Raw genomic sequence first — 17306 nt, forward strand, 5'->3', positions numbered from 1 at the left:
AGATTTTCACAAACCTGATTGAATACTTTTGCATAAGATTGTCTGTACACCTGGAAAGGGTTGAAGACAGGCTGCTCTTCTCTGCCCTTCAGTGTCAAAGGCAGATATTGACTCGAGGTAACACCATCTTCAGAAGAATTCTCACAAGACAGCTGCTCTTTCAAATATTCCTTTTGGAAGAAAAAGCAACCACAGAATAGTACAGGCCACCTAGCTTTCTATGTGAAATTTGCCTACATTTCAAGCAGAAGTTTGGAAGATAAAAGTTCTTTTTAATACAATGGGGAATTAAAAATCTTTTTAAAAAACAGAAACCTTTCTAACAATATCACCCTTTTACAATGAACAAGAAATAACCTCGGAAAACATGCACCCAGCTTGAGCAAAACAGAACAATCTAACCTATTGCTTTGAAATTCTTGTCAATTTATTTGTATGAGTTCTCAATTTATATATACATATATATATATGTACAAGGTGTATGTAGAAGTGAACAACAAATGTTTTTCGAGACTTTTGAATTAAACTTCTTGGAAAACAGTCAACCATTACTATAAATCAATTCTTTGATTAACATCTTGTAACCATGTTGTTTAAACATAGGAAATAAATATTCTCCCACTCTTGAAAGCTATTTTTAGCTGCTTAAACATTCAAGGACTAGAAGCAGTATGATTTGCATTGCAATTTTAGAAAATATACTGTAACAGATGCATTATTATTTTGGACACCATCTTTTCTGTTTTCACTTCTTCGACTACTATGTAAATAAATCATCATTGCAGGCTAATAAAGTGTTTTGATTAAATAGAACCATTTTATGAAGAACTAGATAATGAAACATTTACACATCCATTTGCTGGACTAACTACTGTGAGTAAACAGTTTATTGTTATTAAAATGAAATCCATTACACGGAGAAGTACTCAAGGTGAGTCATTAGGATGGGTGGATGCAAATGCTCCTCTTATTTGCAGTAATGCCGAGGTGGAATAACAGGCAAACTATCTGCCAAGGCATCCTGTGCCTCTCAGTAGGTCTTTCTAAAAGAAGAATTTCATCATCTGTTTAAACTTACCCAATTATGGCCTGACCTGAAAGGCACAAATTCAGTTTCAGGCCACACAGACTGTAGCTGTTTCTCCCTTGTGTTGGCACTAGCATATGTTGTGAAATCAGCCAGGAAAAAAAAAAAGGCTTCATCCAGATAAACAAGCCACATGATTTCTAGTACTAGTACAAAGGGGGGGCCTACGAATGGAAAAGCATGGGGGCAAGAGAAAGAGAAGGACTGTCTCTCTGCTGGTTGCAATCAAATGTCATGTCTGACCAAGAGAATCACAAAATTGTCTTTGTGTATGGAAAATATCCCCAACCAAGCAAAAGAAGAAAAACAAGCTGAGCTTTTTTCCTGCTTAAAACAATATCACAGAGCAACTGGGAAAACATACCCTCTTTTAGCTATTTTTACTCAGCTTTTCAAAAATATCTGGATTTTTATTTCCCCATTCATTTATTCATTCACTACTTTATGCCATAACAAAGATTTCAGAGCCACGGTGAAGGAGGTTATTTAAAAGCTATTTCTGTACATCTACCAAATTTTCATATATGTACTGCCTTCCACGTACACATTTTTACAAAATCTGTAGACTTAAGTAATCCAGCCCTCTGGATGTAACAGAGCCAGCAGAAGCAGATTGTGTTGCTTTTTCAGAAGCAATACTGGAAATAGCTGTCCATGTGTTGCCAGATGAAGAACCATTTGCTCAGCTGGTGGGAAGACACAATGCTTATTTTGCAAATCCAGTAGTCTACAGAACGGCACTATCCGTATTCTGCGGGATCGTGTTAAACATTAACAAAGTAACGAACCAGCCGGGGTATGCCATCTCAGCTCCCTTTTTGGAAAGCAACACCAGTTCACTGAACGGGTTACTTTGGGGTCTGGGACCACCAGAGACCACAAGAGGGACCCCCGGGACAGACGAACACACGCGCAAAGTGGGGAGGGCATGTTATGGGTCTCCAGGAAATTATCATTATATATATGGTTCGTTCTGGGAAAATCAATGAATATGTATGTAAAATACAGTATATAAAGCAGGAGGTTTTCTGTACTTGACATGCACAATTCTGGTGGAGATATCCCTGCGGCATCTGACATTGTAATAAAGAATGCCTGCTTCTTAATGTTACAGTGGTGTTAGGAGGGAGATTTTGACCAATTTTGCTAACACCTGCTTGCCAGGGTTCGAAAAATTCAAGTGGTATACAACTGACCTCAATAAAAGTATTTTTCCGTCTTTAATAAAATACTGTGGATTTGCTTTTGATGAAGAGACTTATTCAACAATGGTAAATACATTACATTAAGATGCCCTTTTAGTACCGTAAATATCATAGTCACTGAAAGGGTCATGTTTCAAAAATGTGAAAATATGAAATCACATCTGTAAACATGTGAACTATATCCTCAGTACACTCACTGGGCATCAAACCAAGTGTACAGAATATTATTGAGCCTGACAGATCAGAAGAGTTATCTCTTTGGTTGTCATTACTAAAAAAATTATTTTAAATTTTTTTTTTTGCAAACACATGAAGGGCTGAATGCTGTCTTGAGTATACAGTAATTGTTAAAAATTTTCATAAAAACTATTTTCACATCCAGCTTCCAAGAACCCATATCCTTTTCCACCTGCTTTTCTAAGGAATATTACTAAGAACAACAATTTTCTGTCCCATCATTTTGTTTTTACACATGATTACCAAGCACTGTAGCATAAAGATCTCTAAACTTATTTTAAGAACACAATCCTGTGACATTCCAAGGAGTCCTTGAAGAAAAGAGTGGACCTTTGAATACAAAATCAAATCTATTTCTTGGTAAGCAGGCACATAAAACATAATTTAGGTTTTGAAAAATAATACTGAAAAGTCTGTAATCATAATACCATGCTAAGCATTAAAATGTTTTGTAATGGTTTCAAAGGCATTTGAAAATAATACAGTTAAATCCTTCTGTAACTCAAGCTGGTCAGGATCTCTCTTCTTCTTCTTCTCTTTTAAAACAATACAGTTTTTTCCACTGAGAAATGTTCTATTTTTAAAAAGGGTCTTACTAGCTGCAGAAATTCAAGGAGAGACACCTGGGATGTGGAAAGTCAGGCTGAAGTCCCTTTTCCCCCTAATTCTCTTAGCTTCATACCTCCTATTGGAGCTGCTCCACTTTGTATAAATAACCGAATACTCACAGGAGTCAGATCTTAGATCAGGGTCTCCAAAACCCAGGATGTGCATTTTATTCCTTCAGCTACAGTATCCTTCTATTTTTGACCCTAAAAGTTACAGAATGCATTTTTACCACTATTTCTACAAGGCAAAACAACTCCAACAAGGGGAAAAGGAGTTCCATGCTGATAGCTAATGGTATGGAGGTTTGGGGAATTAGTTCAGATGTGGGAGATGCAGATTCAATTCCCTGTATAAACCAGGAAGTATAAAAATTTGAGCCTGCATGTGCTGTCCCCTAGATAACTGTCCTAACTTCTGGATTATATGCTATTTTTGATGGTCTTTTCCACATCTCTTTATACCTAACAGTAATCCTGAATGTGCTCCAGGTGAGGAAGTTTGGTTTATTACAGTAATAATTTTCACTTCACTTCCTAAACCAGTTACTCATTCAGGAAATTGAAACTTGAAAAGATTCTTTACTGTACTAATGTAAGGTTGCCATCTCTGCACATAAGCTTACATTGCTTCTGATGCTTCCAAAGGCAGATTCATAAAGGTTGTTTTTAAGCCTCTACTTAGGAACTAAACAGCTGGATCCTATTTTCAGAGGCACAGTGTGCGTACTAAGGTGCTCTCTATGGCCTCCTTACAGACAGAGCTCTCTAAGTCAGAGATTTCTACAACCAGGTTTTCCAGAAGAAAAATCCTGGCCTCTGCCTACATTTGCATTATTTTGTATTTTATTATAAACACTTCTGTACACTTGCAAGGGTCTTAAGCACCTGCTTATGCATTCAAGGAATTTAGTAATTAAAACTAAAACCAGAACTTTCTAAATTAAGTTGTGTTACCATACAATTTAAACAAATCTATGTTTATTTCAGTGAATAAAACCAAAATGCTTTTGGTAACTTGGGGAAATTTAGAATAGCCTTAGAAATAATGCAATTACTCTTTTACATTGCCAAAATTCCATATGCAGCAAATAAATCTGAATTTGTATCTTGTAATTTTAAAAGCACTTTGGCTAAACAGAGTTGTCTAAATTGAGTAAGATTACATTTACTTCCTCAGTACAGCCATAGGGGTTGCTTACTTGTTTAAACCAAGATAGTTAATTACCAAGCGTAATTTTACCTTTGTAACAGTCAATTCTTCAACAGCCTTCGTTGATTTTTAAATTTTTTTTTTACTGTGCTCAGACTCCTAAAATGAATCTGTGGTCTACAACATGAAACTAAAGGAAGTTTATGAGCCATACTACTGTCTAAGTACCTAAATAAAATCTACAGTGTTTCCTATAACGTAGTCTTTTCTGTAGAAATGCACAAAAGCCTAAACTGAATGCATTCTATTAAAACACAATATAGTATTCTATAGTGACTTTAAGAAGTATTATCACCTCCTTGACTAACCCTTAGCTGTCAGCAGATGTTGCCCCAGGCCAGTACACACCTAATTGGTCTGTGGAAAGGCCGTTTCCCTACCTCATTGAGCCGGATGATGTGATAAATTTGCCTCAGGTACTCACTACCACCTGGTTTGTGGCAGATATCCAGGACCATCATGTTTATATTATGCTCAGACAATCCAAGTGCAATACCTCCTTCCTCTAATGTTGCACCTTTAACTGTGACTGAGGCACTAGAAGACAGAAAAGATACAGTCCTAAGTTAAATTTATGAAGAGCAAAATATTAATATCAACTCAGCTAGAACTACATGTTCAAAAAAACCTCGAAGTACTCAGACGTATGTTGCTCTACATATATCTCTCACATAAGACGTGTTAAATAACAGTATTATAGTAATTTTAATCACCTTAATTGGAAAGATGAACAGATAAAACACTCCTTAAGGATAAAGAAGTAGCAAATATTTTCATTTCCCCTAGAGAAGTATATTTGGTACTAGAAATGGCATTTACATTTGATCTCTTGTGCATTTTTCTTTGCCTGTCACAGCATATATTAAAGCCTAATTAACATGTCAGAAAGGTAGCCATTACTTTAAGTATAGGTTAGAAGTTTTAAATTTAAGTAGTTTTATTTCCACTGCTATGTTTTTAACCATTTAAAAGGTCCGTATTTGCCACGTGTTGCATTTTTTGCCCTATACCATTCCTTGGGGCTTTTTTTGTATTTGTGTGAAACTTCTACCATGAAAATCTGAAAGTGACATTCCCAAATGCCTCCAAAAATGTGTATTCAAATCTCTGTTGTCAGACTCTCTGCATGCAACCACAAGTTACTATCTTAGTACTGCTACTAATGAAGTCTAAGAAAGAAGTAGTACTAAAATTTTCCTCAAATACTAGAGCTGCAGCACAGGTATTTAACATGTATGTGTCAAGAACTCAAAAGATTAACAAGAATATATTGTCCTTTCTACAGACACGGTTGGATAATTTAAAATAAACAAAGGAAGCATTATCAATCAATTAAAAAATCAGTGTTGTAACTGTTAAGAAGTAAAACAAAAAACAAATCATCAAAAAAATCCCCAAAATCTGAAAACAAAACCACTGTGGTTGAATTTTAGTGTTTAAAGTGTGCCATGGTTACAAAGTCAGTCCTTCTGAAAGTTGTTGTTTGACCTACAGGCTCTCTGAAATGCTGCACAGCTGCTGGACATTAAAGCCGATAGATATTGCTTCCACATGCAGTTTCAGAATGTCCTACAGAGCAAATAGTTTCAAAATATAAACTGTAATTTTGTTCTTTGCTGAATGCAAGTAAGTGATACTATATTATTATGGTGTACTTTACAGAAAAGCTTCAAAGAAATTGATCTTTAAATTAAACCACATTTAAGGATGATATTTGATGCCACATACAGATACAACCTGAATTTCTTGTCAAAATTCGTAGCAACTAACATTGAAAAAGCTAAGGACCTCTGACAAAGGAATGTATTAGTGCCAGAAGCACCCAAATTGTATTCTTTACTGCCCGTTACTGCGCAGGTGAAGCAGATGATTGGATTCAGGCAGCACTATGATTAATGACTTCCTCTCTGGATTTGGGACTGCCTATCAATCATGTCATTAGCAAGAATGTGCCCTGAGAGAGGCAGACCTCAGCCAAGGAATAACTGCATTCATCTTAATCTGTATATGCACCCAGCCAGCAAGGTCAGGGTCACCATGATGAAAAACAATAATCTTCAATTCGACAAATTACTTTGCAAAGACAGACATTTCTTTTCTTCCCAGGATGTGTGTTTTTTAGAATCTAACGTGACTGTTTACAGCTCTGGTGCTACCATAAAGTGAAGGTTACTTTAATGAATAGTAATACTTTCAGGCAGTACACAAGACAGGTAAAGAACCTTTGCCATTTTCTGAACCTTTCAATGAGGGCTATAATTTTTGAAATATTCTTTAAAATAAAGTTAATATATAAATTTAGACTTTTAATGTAAATAGCAATACTGACAATAATAACATAACATGAAATCAATCAAGAATTTTTCTTACAAAAACCCACTACACTTCAAAAATGTGTAGGTGAGTCCCAAATAAATTTTTGAAATTTATTGGGTTTTTTCTTGCCTATGTATCTATTAGAAGTCTATAAACATTTACAAATATGTGCGTATATATATATATATGCACATGCATCCAGCTAAATCAGAAAATAATTTGATTATTGAATGGTTACATAGCACAAATATAGTACATAGTATATAATTACAATATAGTAATTTCATTCATGAAAATCATAAATCCCCTCTTGAAAGACTGTTTTAAGTTTAGTAATTATGTGGTCACTACTTACTTTAATTGATTATTTGAATTTCAGCTTTAATATATTAGTTTTATAATTTGCATTTACAATAACATTTATCTCTAGATACCCCAGGTATTTACTGGATCTTTTTTTCCCACAGATATTGACTGATAATATTTGAATGAAAATTGGAAAAACAACATTCATATTAGATTTCTATTGCAGAAATGAAACTGAAGCCAGGGAAGTCAACTTCATAACTGCATCAAATAACTGCTCACTTGGAGAGCAGGCAATGTAATCTTCATTCTAAGCTTAAAATTACCAGACCTAATCACAAGCTAGTTCTTTCGTTGCTGTAAATAAACTGTAGACATACAGAAACATCTTCCCATGTTTTACTTTCCACAATCTGATACCTAACATGTAAAACAGCATTTTTGTGGTATTTTACAAAAGAAAATACAGTAGCATATTAAATTAATATTCTTAGCTTCTGAAGATGTGTAAACTAACTCAAGTTTTAGTTTTTAGAGGTTATCCACAATATTGTCTTCCTATATTTGTATTTTTAAGAAGTACCTATTCTCTCAGTGGCATTACAAACTGTATTATGGGACCACTGTGTTAAGTATCAATGTACAAATTATCATTATGCTCTTTTATTGTACAACTCCGTCAGTCACTGGCATCTGGCTTCAATCTTTTAATCACTGGATTACATCTTGTAAATTAGAATTAAATGGAAATGCAAAGATAACAAAGGTCAGTGTCAATGAGTGTTTATGTGACACTATTACTGCTTACCACATTTATTACTGCTACCACATTAACTGACTGCTCATAGAAACAGGACACTGTCCCTTAAAACCTGTTCAGTGGTATCAGTGACGAAAACCTGCATGAAAACCTGTTCAGTGGTATCACTGATTCCAGCCTACAATCACTATATCCTTTGTTTACAGGGACAAATTCTGACATGACAACAACTGCAGCCTTCAAGAACACTCACGGAATAAACCAGCAATCTTACTTTCGGCGGTTACAATTTAATTCAGTAAGTAATGCTATTCCAATCAATCTAATATGGCAAAGTCGATGAATGGTATTTTTACAGAATGATACATGAATGCAACATTAAAACAGACTGGACTACAAACACACTGACATGTACACAACTCCTTGAAAAATCACTGTAAAGGTCTTAATGTCAAATCTGAAGGAAAAATTGGTATTTTCTCAGAAAGGCACAGCAGGATATTATTCTTCTCCTTTTATGATATACCCTATTTGCCTCAGGGTTTTATATGTTTTAGAATAAAGTATGCTTACTTTTTATTCACAGATGAACACTGAAAATTTCTCACAGTTCCTCTTAATTTAATCACCACAGTAAAATTAAATTATAAATGTATTTAGTACCTGTTTACATTTTGAAAGATCATGGACTTGTCCATATTTTCGATAACATGAAATCTTGTAGTACTATGAACACACCATTCTGATGAAAAAACCATATTTAGTGTTTCAGCAATGAACTTAAATTACAAACCCATGGTATATCAATATTTAGGACTAATCTGTTTCATATAAGATCACTGTTCATCTCTTTTCCTTAAAATTGAGCAGTAGCCATAAACATGCCAATAATCCAGTAAAATAAAGAGCAAATAATAGCATTTGAAAAATACTATGTTCTTACCAGTCTATGCTCAATTTTCTTGCCTTCAGCAACTGGTTCTCAATCCAGTTTGGTCTTTGCTGCTCAATGCTTTGTATAATCTTCTGGGTCACTTGCTTAGGACCACTTTTCTGTTTTCCCATAATACTTTCTAAGCACACACGAACTAAACTGAGTTTTTCTTTGCTCCATCTGTCAAGTGTTGCACCTGTTAAAAATTCTGCAGTATTTCCATCCTCAAATATCCGACATATAATTACAATCAAGTTCCAGACAAGCAGACCAGCTTTCTTCAATTCAGCAAAGTTTCTTGACATTTTTCTCTCAGCCAGAAAAAAGAAGTATTTAACTGGGGGAGGCAAACATGCAATCACTGTAGGTAACTTGCTGATTACAATAGATACTGCTTGAGCTGCAAGCCTTGTGAAGCCTTAAAAATAGAAAGAAAAGATTATATGATTAACATTAACAGTATAGTTCTAACTGCTTCTGAATGTTGCATGATAATTTCTAACTTCCTTTTGTACTGAAAATGGGTAAAAAGCTTAAGTACTCAACACTGTACTGCAGTTTCACTTGTATTATGCTATCTGCACATAAATCCCACAAAACTCAAACAACTACATTAATTAAAAGCTGAAAATTTAAAATTTAGACTGTGACTCTCAGTAATTAGTCCTTGTGTGCACAGTCATTACAAATTCACGAGAAAGACAGTATTCAGGTAGTCTGAATGGTAAAAAGTTGTCTTCAAAATTATAGCATTTTTTCAACTTCACAACTGAAGCATTGTGCTAAGTGTATCAGAATATTACATACATTTATAACCACTAGTTTTTTATAAATTCTTTTCTAAGTTTAAAATTACAAAAGTTCAGTTTATCATCTTTCATTTAAACATCAACACTAGATAGCACTGCATTTTAAAGACCCTGGATAATAAAAGTAGCTATAAAAGTAACTACAGAGAAATTGTGTTGCTCAGAACTCAAGACATATATAAAATGAAAAACATAGCAAAAGGTGTCAAGATTAAAAAAAGCACCAATCTCCAAACAATTCAAGAAAACCCTGTGTCACTGCACCTGCATTCCAAATGTTTTTCTTTTATTAAAAAAAGAAACCATATCTGTTCTAGATATCACACATACAAATTTAAATTGTCTTGAAGCCTGGACTGTTACCTCTCAGTTTGCATATCAGTTCACACATAGCAATTAGTCTAAAATAGCCATACAAAAGTTCTAGATTAAAATGAGAGTGCAGTGAAGATGTATGAAAAAAAAAGAATGGATTGATGCCCTGGCTTGGCCACAATCTACATACTCAAAACTCTGTGCCACAACATACTACAGTTTTGAAAATAATCAGGTAATATTTTGGAGGCAAAAATTTATCATAGAATGTTTCTAAAATTTAGCCTTCTGAACCACAAGCTGAAATGACAGATGCTTTAGGCACTGTGGGCTATGGAAATACATACCAGAAATCAGCTTTACATCTAAGCACCTTCAAAACACCTCCTGTATTGTATGATTTCTTTCTTCCTTTACCGTTTCAACAACCAAGCAGCAGCATATTGCACAAAAGTTTCAGTGCTTGTTTTATTCAAGCATAAATTGCTGTGTGGTAAAGTTGGGGTGAATGACAATCCCAAATGAAAATATGATAATGAAAAGGAAAGCTGTTTACAGCCATTGAGGCCAAAGTATAAGCATTATTCTTCACTTTGTTTTGAATCCCATCTGACTACTGCCAGATGCTGGAAACATCTCCAGCATATTATTACCAATACTACAATATTGATTATTTTCAAAATCTTGTTTGTATAATGTATGGCTGCAAGCCTCAAGAAAGAATAACCAAATTTTAATGGAAAGTACTGAAAACACCCCAACCACCACAAGATGTTTAGGAATAGTTTGTTCATTGTAAAGCTATAACACTCACAAAATTTAATTGCCTAGTTTTGGAGTAAATGAGTGAAGGACTTAAAAGTTCTTACGAGAAGCTTATAGGATGCATTGTACACATATATAAATATTATGTTTAAATTTCACCTACATTTGCCAGATTCTTTTCTCTTCATTTCCCGAGGAGTGTAATTCCATTCCTTTGGAACAGTTTTCAGTAAACCTTCAGGAACTATTTGCTTGTGCTGGTATGTTCCATAGTTCTCTGTAGCCTCCCATGAATGCATCAAAGAAATTATTTGTTTCACTATACCCTTCACTGAATTAATCAAAGTCAACTTCAAGCATCTGACAACTTCAGGCTCCGACTCACCACAACTGGAAACTTCAGAAGGAAGAACTATTAACTATTCAGTAAGTGTAAATCTATTTCAGAAAGTGTTTTTAGAATTCTTATGGATAAAAAAATTAACATTATGTCATAATAAATTAGACCTATTTGTCTGTTACAAATTAAGAAAGAGTACAATGCAAAACATATGGCATCTTGGTACCATCTTAATACGGTACTGACAAAAAAAAAATCAATTTATTTCCTTAGTTCTCATTTCTCCACTGATATATTTTAAAAATTCTATTTAAGCTGATTGATGTCTTCCTTTTTATACGGAAAACACTTAAGTATTTGTTAGGCATCAATGAGGCAAACAGATATACCTTTTTTTCAACTTTCTTGTCTTGAAAGTAAAAATGAAGCTGCATTTATTACATACCCAAACTGCTATACAACAGACAGTAAAGGAAAAGAAAGGTATTTTGGAAACAAAAATACATACAAATAATAGTTATCAACAGAAACACAGCATGTCATCAGAAACTGCATGTTCAAAACACACCATCCTAAATACAGTTATTGACATTACAACAAGTATCAATCTTCTCCACATTCTTAATATCACAGCAAACTGCAGTTTCTCCATTGTCATGGAGCTGCAATTGTCAGACAGTGTGTTGCAGAGTATTTCAGACAGATGTTTTGACATGTTAGATCTTTAGATACTTTGCTCATACTTTTGCTTCCCTCTACTTTTTGCTGATCTAATCATGGTCTTTCTGGAAGCTTCCAAGCACTATTTCACTGTTTTCCTTCCTCTTACATGTTAAACTTCTACTTTTTGCAATCCCATTTTTCTCTGAGAAGTATCTGAGCACTTTTATCATTGTTTTCTATTTTGTGATGCTCATAATTCTATTTCCCCTCATACATTCTCCCATTTTCATCCTCTTCTTTTGAGCCCTCCTGCTTTTAATCCATAATTTGCAATATCACCCTTCTAAACATCACTGCTCTTTTCTGACTGAAAACTGTTTTTCTAAGGGATAGAATTAGTTGCTCTAATTGTGAGGCCAGCTCTCCCCCTCAACAGAAAATTAAGAGGCTGAATGCCTGTTGACAACAGAAACTAAATGCTCATCAGATTATTTCTCCCTCAGCAAGAGAAGAAGTCCTTCCTTCTCTTTTTCCACTCTTCTCCCTTGCTTCCTCTCTTTTAAATTGTGGCAAAGGTCTGGAGCTGTTGAATGCATAGAGGTGAAGAACCTCTACTGGTTGAGACCTACAAAAACATTCTGCAGCCAGTCTGCTGGCAAGACAAACACTTGAGGTCATCAGACTCCTGGTCAACAACACTGCTCCGGAACCTCTGCATTCTTCAAAATTTTAACCACTCTTACCATGGCCTGACTGCACAAAACCCTTAAATAATACTATAATTTTGAAGTAAACTAACATACTTTCACCTGATTGATCATAAATAAAAATAATACTCACTGCATATCTGAAAATGAACAACATTTAACATCAGATTTGAAATGCTTATTAAGAAATTAATAAATGAATAAAAACCTGTCATATTGTATAAGCAGTTCCACAGCAGCTCTTTTTCCATGTAGGACTCAAAAGCAATTCCAAGAGATTTGGGTGATAAAGTGCAGTAAGACAATACTGTGAAGATTGTTTCAATCAGAGTAGGCTCTTTGTTATTTTCCTGTTCCAAGAGAGAACTCTGTTCACCCCAATTTAATGCTTGATTACCTTCAAAAGAAACAAAAACATGGTTCCAATAATTTCCAAGTAATTTAAGGTCTCAGTAATGGATAGTATTATTCAAAACAAACTGCAAAGTGTATCTGAATAATATTTCAAACAATAACACTTACAGGTACTAAAATCTGATCTTTCTCTGCCTAAAGACAGTTGACTGTCTTCCTGAATAATGTGTAACCAATAAAAAAAAGAGACATAGGCATGTTTTCAAACTATGAAATACGCCTATTTAATTCATAATTAAATTGGAATTGACTGTAATTAGAAATTTATTATTTACTGAAGATTAATAATTAGATTCTAAACTGCAGAATCACAGTAAAAAATCTATTACTGCTTAACTCTTCCTTATATAATAGTCATATGAAACAATAAAATCCCATTTAGATATAAAAAAACTAAGAAAACTAGCAGCTCCATATTCCCTACAATGTGCTTTGTTTTTCAGTGTAAGATGAAACTCAGAATAAAACAGTTCCACAAAACAAAATCTCAGCCCTGCTAAAATACAGATTTTAAAGACAAGTAGTGAATATCATAAAGTGATATTAATTTCACCAAATTCTAGGGGGAGTTTTGCTAAGATTTCAAGTACTATGTACACTTACAAATATTTACAAATACTTCTGACAATCATTATAACACAATCTCCCTCCTATAACACATAAGGATATGTTCAAAACTCCAGGAATCAATGCAATTCAATAACTTTGATTTGTGCTACTGTTGAAGACCTGAGCTTCCCGCCTGTTTGTGAAATATGCTTCCAACTGTGAGAACCAGAGCCATAACCTGTTAAATACTCTTAATTTAAATTTCTAGTTTGCAAAAACACAGCTTTCTCTAAAAAGTGTTTAGATAAAATTATACTATAAAATGTCATTGCTTTCTGCCAGTTTCGTTGTCTTTACCTTTAGCAACCTGTGGAGGAGAAAGATGGGATTCTTCAAAATCTACCATAATGGAAAATCATTGCTTTCAACTCATCTTTGAATGAGTTGAGAACTAAAAAAAATCTCATTTTACTCTCTTCTGTATTCCTACAACCTAATTCATGCATTACCGTAAATCATTCAATCTAGGTTCAATTCAACCTTAGCAGAAACAGAAAATGTAGAAAGCTGAAAAACATGATCACTAATTTCATAACCAACAATATGTGGCTTTTTTTCTCCAAGGCAGCAGACAGATCTGCAAAAAGACAGGTTTTTAATCAGCTTTCTTTTTCCTATGAGCTGAGTGAGCTGATATACATTGTTTTCAATTCCAGATGCTTCTAAGTGAAGAATCAAATGGATTCCACTTATTCACTCAAACCAGGTATATGTATGACAAAGACCTAACCATCAAAGCAGAAAAAGCAGTTCAAATGGTGAGATGAAAATCTGAAATTAACTTTGATTCTATTACTGTAAGTATTTATTTTTGAAATTAATTTAATTAATTTCAAATTCTAGGGGGAGTTCTGCTAAGATTTCAAGTACTACGTAAACTGCCTTTGAAGTACATGATGGGGAATTGGTTTGTTTAAAGGTGCTCATGACTTGAAATTAGGCCTAAATTTGGTTTATGACAATGGAAAGTTTAAGTCACAATTTACCAATATACTAATTTTCAAATCAATTAGTGCTACCAAAAGATTTAGATAAAGAAAAATGAGCATAAAAGAATTGTGTAGAAAGGGCTATAATACATCTTGTTATAACGACTGTATAATGCAACTCTTGTGCTTTTAAGCAAAGATCTGCATGAATCCATTACTAAGTCATTCTGTGACTAAATATAACAAGGCATGTAATTACTCATCAGCTTTTTCTTGCTTTACGCTGAAGTAAATGATGTCCTTGTTGTGACAACCTGAAAGCTCAGGTTAAAATCAATTTTCTTATTGATAAGTAGGCATGGATCATAGAATCACAGAATCCCTTGGGTTAGAAGGGACCTTAAAAGATAATGTCATTTGAAAAGTTTAGCTAACAGATCAGTATAGCTGGTTAAATATTATGAATTAGGAGTCTACAGAAAGATATGTTGATTTCTCTTGCCTTAGAGTTTTCCTTTTACATTTATTAGTTCACCTGTCATAACATTAAATATTCATACCAGTTTGAACTCCAATGCAGTCTTCTTGTTAATTATTACATGGAACAGAATTTATATGATAAGTATTTTACTTACTGCCCTGTGATGCTTCCCTCTATTTTTTTTCACTGACTGCATTTGTACAGCAGAAGCTAATTTGTGAAGGGAACCTAAAGCTCCCATAGGCAGCTCAAAGGAGATACTTCCATATTATTTCAGCAAGACTTAGCATTCATACATAAATGTGGCTATATATTTATCAAGATACCTGCTAAAATAAAAAAATCAGCTGTCTGTTATTTCCATATAGCATGACGTTCTATATGCACAAAATATACAAAAACATATTAGAATACTATTCTTTTTAATAAATATCTCCATAAGAAAATTATATATCTATTGAATAAAAGCTATGCCCTAACCATTCACAATGAATCATTCTTCCTATGACAAAATAATGCACTAAATCTCTTGGGATACTACCATGTATTTTAAAAGCATAACTTCAGAAAGGCAGAGTTACAAGTACAATTCATCCACATTTCTTTCTTACTGATAGAAATACTACCCAGTAATTTGCCAACATTATCACTCATCCAGCACTTACCTGACTAGTCTAGCCATGAAATGAATCTTGCTGAATTCAGAAAATCCTGTTACTGATGCTAGACCTCACTCTCCCCAGCTAATCCATACACGTCAGCCAAGATACAAATAGTTATGCTGTCTTTTTTGACCAAAAGAGGTAGTCAAAACTCAAATGCATACATGCTGTTTCACTTAGGAAGAAGAATTGAAGATGGGAAAATTATTTCTGATACTGGTCTTTAATTTGCAAGGAGCATGAAGATTTTGCCTTCTTTATTGAATATAAATGTTTCTTTAAACCACAGTAACTGATCAGGATATAAAGAATGCATAAAAGGATATGCTTTATTTGTTTATAGAATCAAATACTTCAGCAGGCAGTCTGCAGTACACTACATTCTCAGTGCTGCTTCTGTCACTGACTTTTTGTCTGTTCCTTACTGTATCTGACCTGGTAGATCATTTAACTTTTCTTTCAGAGTTGCTCCTCTCCACTGACAGCAAAAACTCTATTGTAACTTTGAACGTGGCTTCATTTTGGCAGGTAGTGTATTATTTCAGTTTTCAATTCCAAGGAGAAATTTTAGATTATAGATTTATGGAAGAGTCAGAGAATACTCTGAGTTGGAAGGGACCCACAAGGGTCATCAAGTCCAACTCTTAAGTAAATGGCCCATATGGGGATTGAACCCACAAGCTTGATTGCTAACAGCACCATGTCCTAACCAACTAAGCTAATCTCAGGATCACATTACTCCTATTCTGAATAAAACCCAGATATTAAATCTACCTGTTTCAATTTAATACATTCCAAATAATAATAAACCCTGTATTAGTTGCTATCTATGAATCAAATAAATCCTAAATTTATGACAACCATAAAGCTCAACATGCCAAAAAAGCTTTAAAAATGCTTAAATCATCTGCCCATAAATTATTAATATATCAGCAAACTACTTCTGTAGGTATATATTTATATGTCATCAATGCCACAGCATTTTAATTTCACTCAACTGCATTTAGAGTATTTTCTCCCTAAACAATTTATTTTCAACTATCTGAGAAGAAGTTTCCATTAAGGAATTTCTGAGTTAGTGATTTCTGTAGAATCTATCTTAGATAGATATATGGCCAATAGAAAAAATCCACTACTGTCAGAATACCTCCAGTATTGATTTTATGGGATAGTATGCAGAAAGTAAGACATTCTGACAGCCAAAATTTCATAAGGCAATACTGAATGTAGTCCTATGACCACATTAGCTCCCTAGTGTTTCTCTATATATTTGGGTAGATACTAAACAGCTTACCTTCTTAAAACTTACTCAGTCAATATCTCTACTATAGCAAGAAGTTCCTACCAGAACTATTTCTTTGAAAAGCTAACCATATGACCATATATCACAGACACCAAGACTATCACACATGTATCAGACACTATCTTCACACTCTGTCAAGAAAAGGTAAGGTATTCACAGCAGGGGTCCACTGCAGTCCAAATCCTGTCCAAATCCAATTCAGAAACTCCATGTTTTCCTTAGCTTATCACTGGAAAGTCACCAAATGGAACAGGATATCTGTATTAGGGTCCCTTTTTTACTTATCTTCCAGCTACAAGTATATCACTTCAGTACATCCTTCATTCCTTATGCAGGTACAGAATCCAATAAGCTTACTGGTCAGAAGGACCTTTTGAGGAGGTGCCTCTTTTAAAGTAATCTTCATTAGGCTACCATGATACAGACTGCTATCACAAAGAGGTACCCACAAGCCTTATATTGGATGATCCACAAATACCAGGAGGAGAGATCCGTCTCTGAGCAAAGATATAAATTACTCTATGAGATTTACTTCTGTTCACCTTATTGAGGGCAGGGTTCAGATCAACATCCGAGTTTTGGGACCAAAATCTGCAAGACTACTTTTCCCAAAATGGTGTGTGGTTGAGCCATGGAACTAGAACGG

The 17306-nt window shown here is 34.2% G+C and overlaps 1 protein-coding gene across 1 annotated transcript in view; it reads right to left on the minus strand.

The window, feature by feature from the left end:
- KIAA0825 (KIAA0825 ortholog) overlaps positions 1 to 17306 on the minus strand; it is a 235823-nt gene that overhangs the window by 110656 nt on the left and 107861 nt on the right. Inside the window, exons 13-17 of the mRNA XM_058823363.1 lie at positions 12471 to 12659; positions 10716 to 10949; positions 8673 to 9081; positions 4728 to 4884; positions 15 to 170 (exon numbers count right to left, since the gene is read on the minus strand). Of these exons, the coding sequence (XP_058679346.1) occupies positions 15 to 170; positions 4728 to 4884; positions 8673 to 9081; positions 10716 to 10949; positions 12471 to 12659 (1145 nt within the window). The remainder of the gene's footprint in view (positions 1 to 14; positions 171 to 4727; positions 4885 to 8672; positions 9082 to 10715; positions 10950 to 12470; positions 12660 to 17306) is intronic.

This window comes from Ammospiza caudacuta, chromosome Z, assembly GCF_027887145.1.
Source record: "Ammospiza caudacuta isolate bAmmCau1 chromosome Z, bAmmCau1.pri, whole genome shotgun sequence".
NCBI classification, from domain to species: Eukaryota; Metazoa; Chordata; class Aves; order Passeriformes; family Passerellidae; genus Ammospiza; species Ammospiza caudacuta.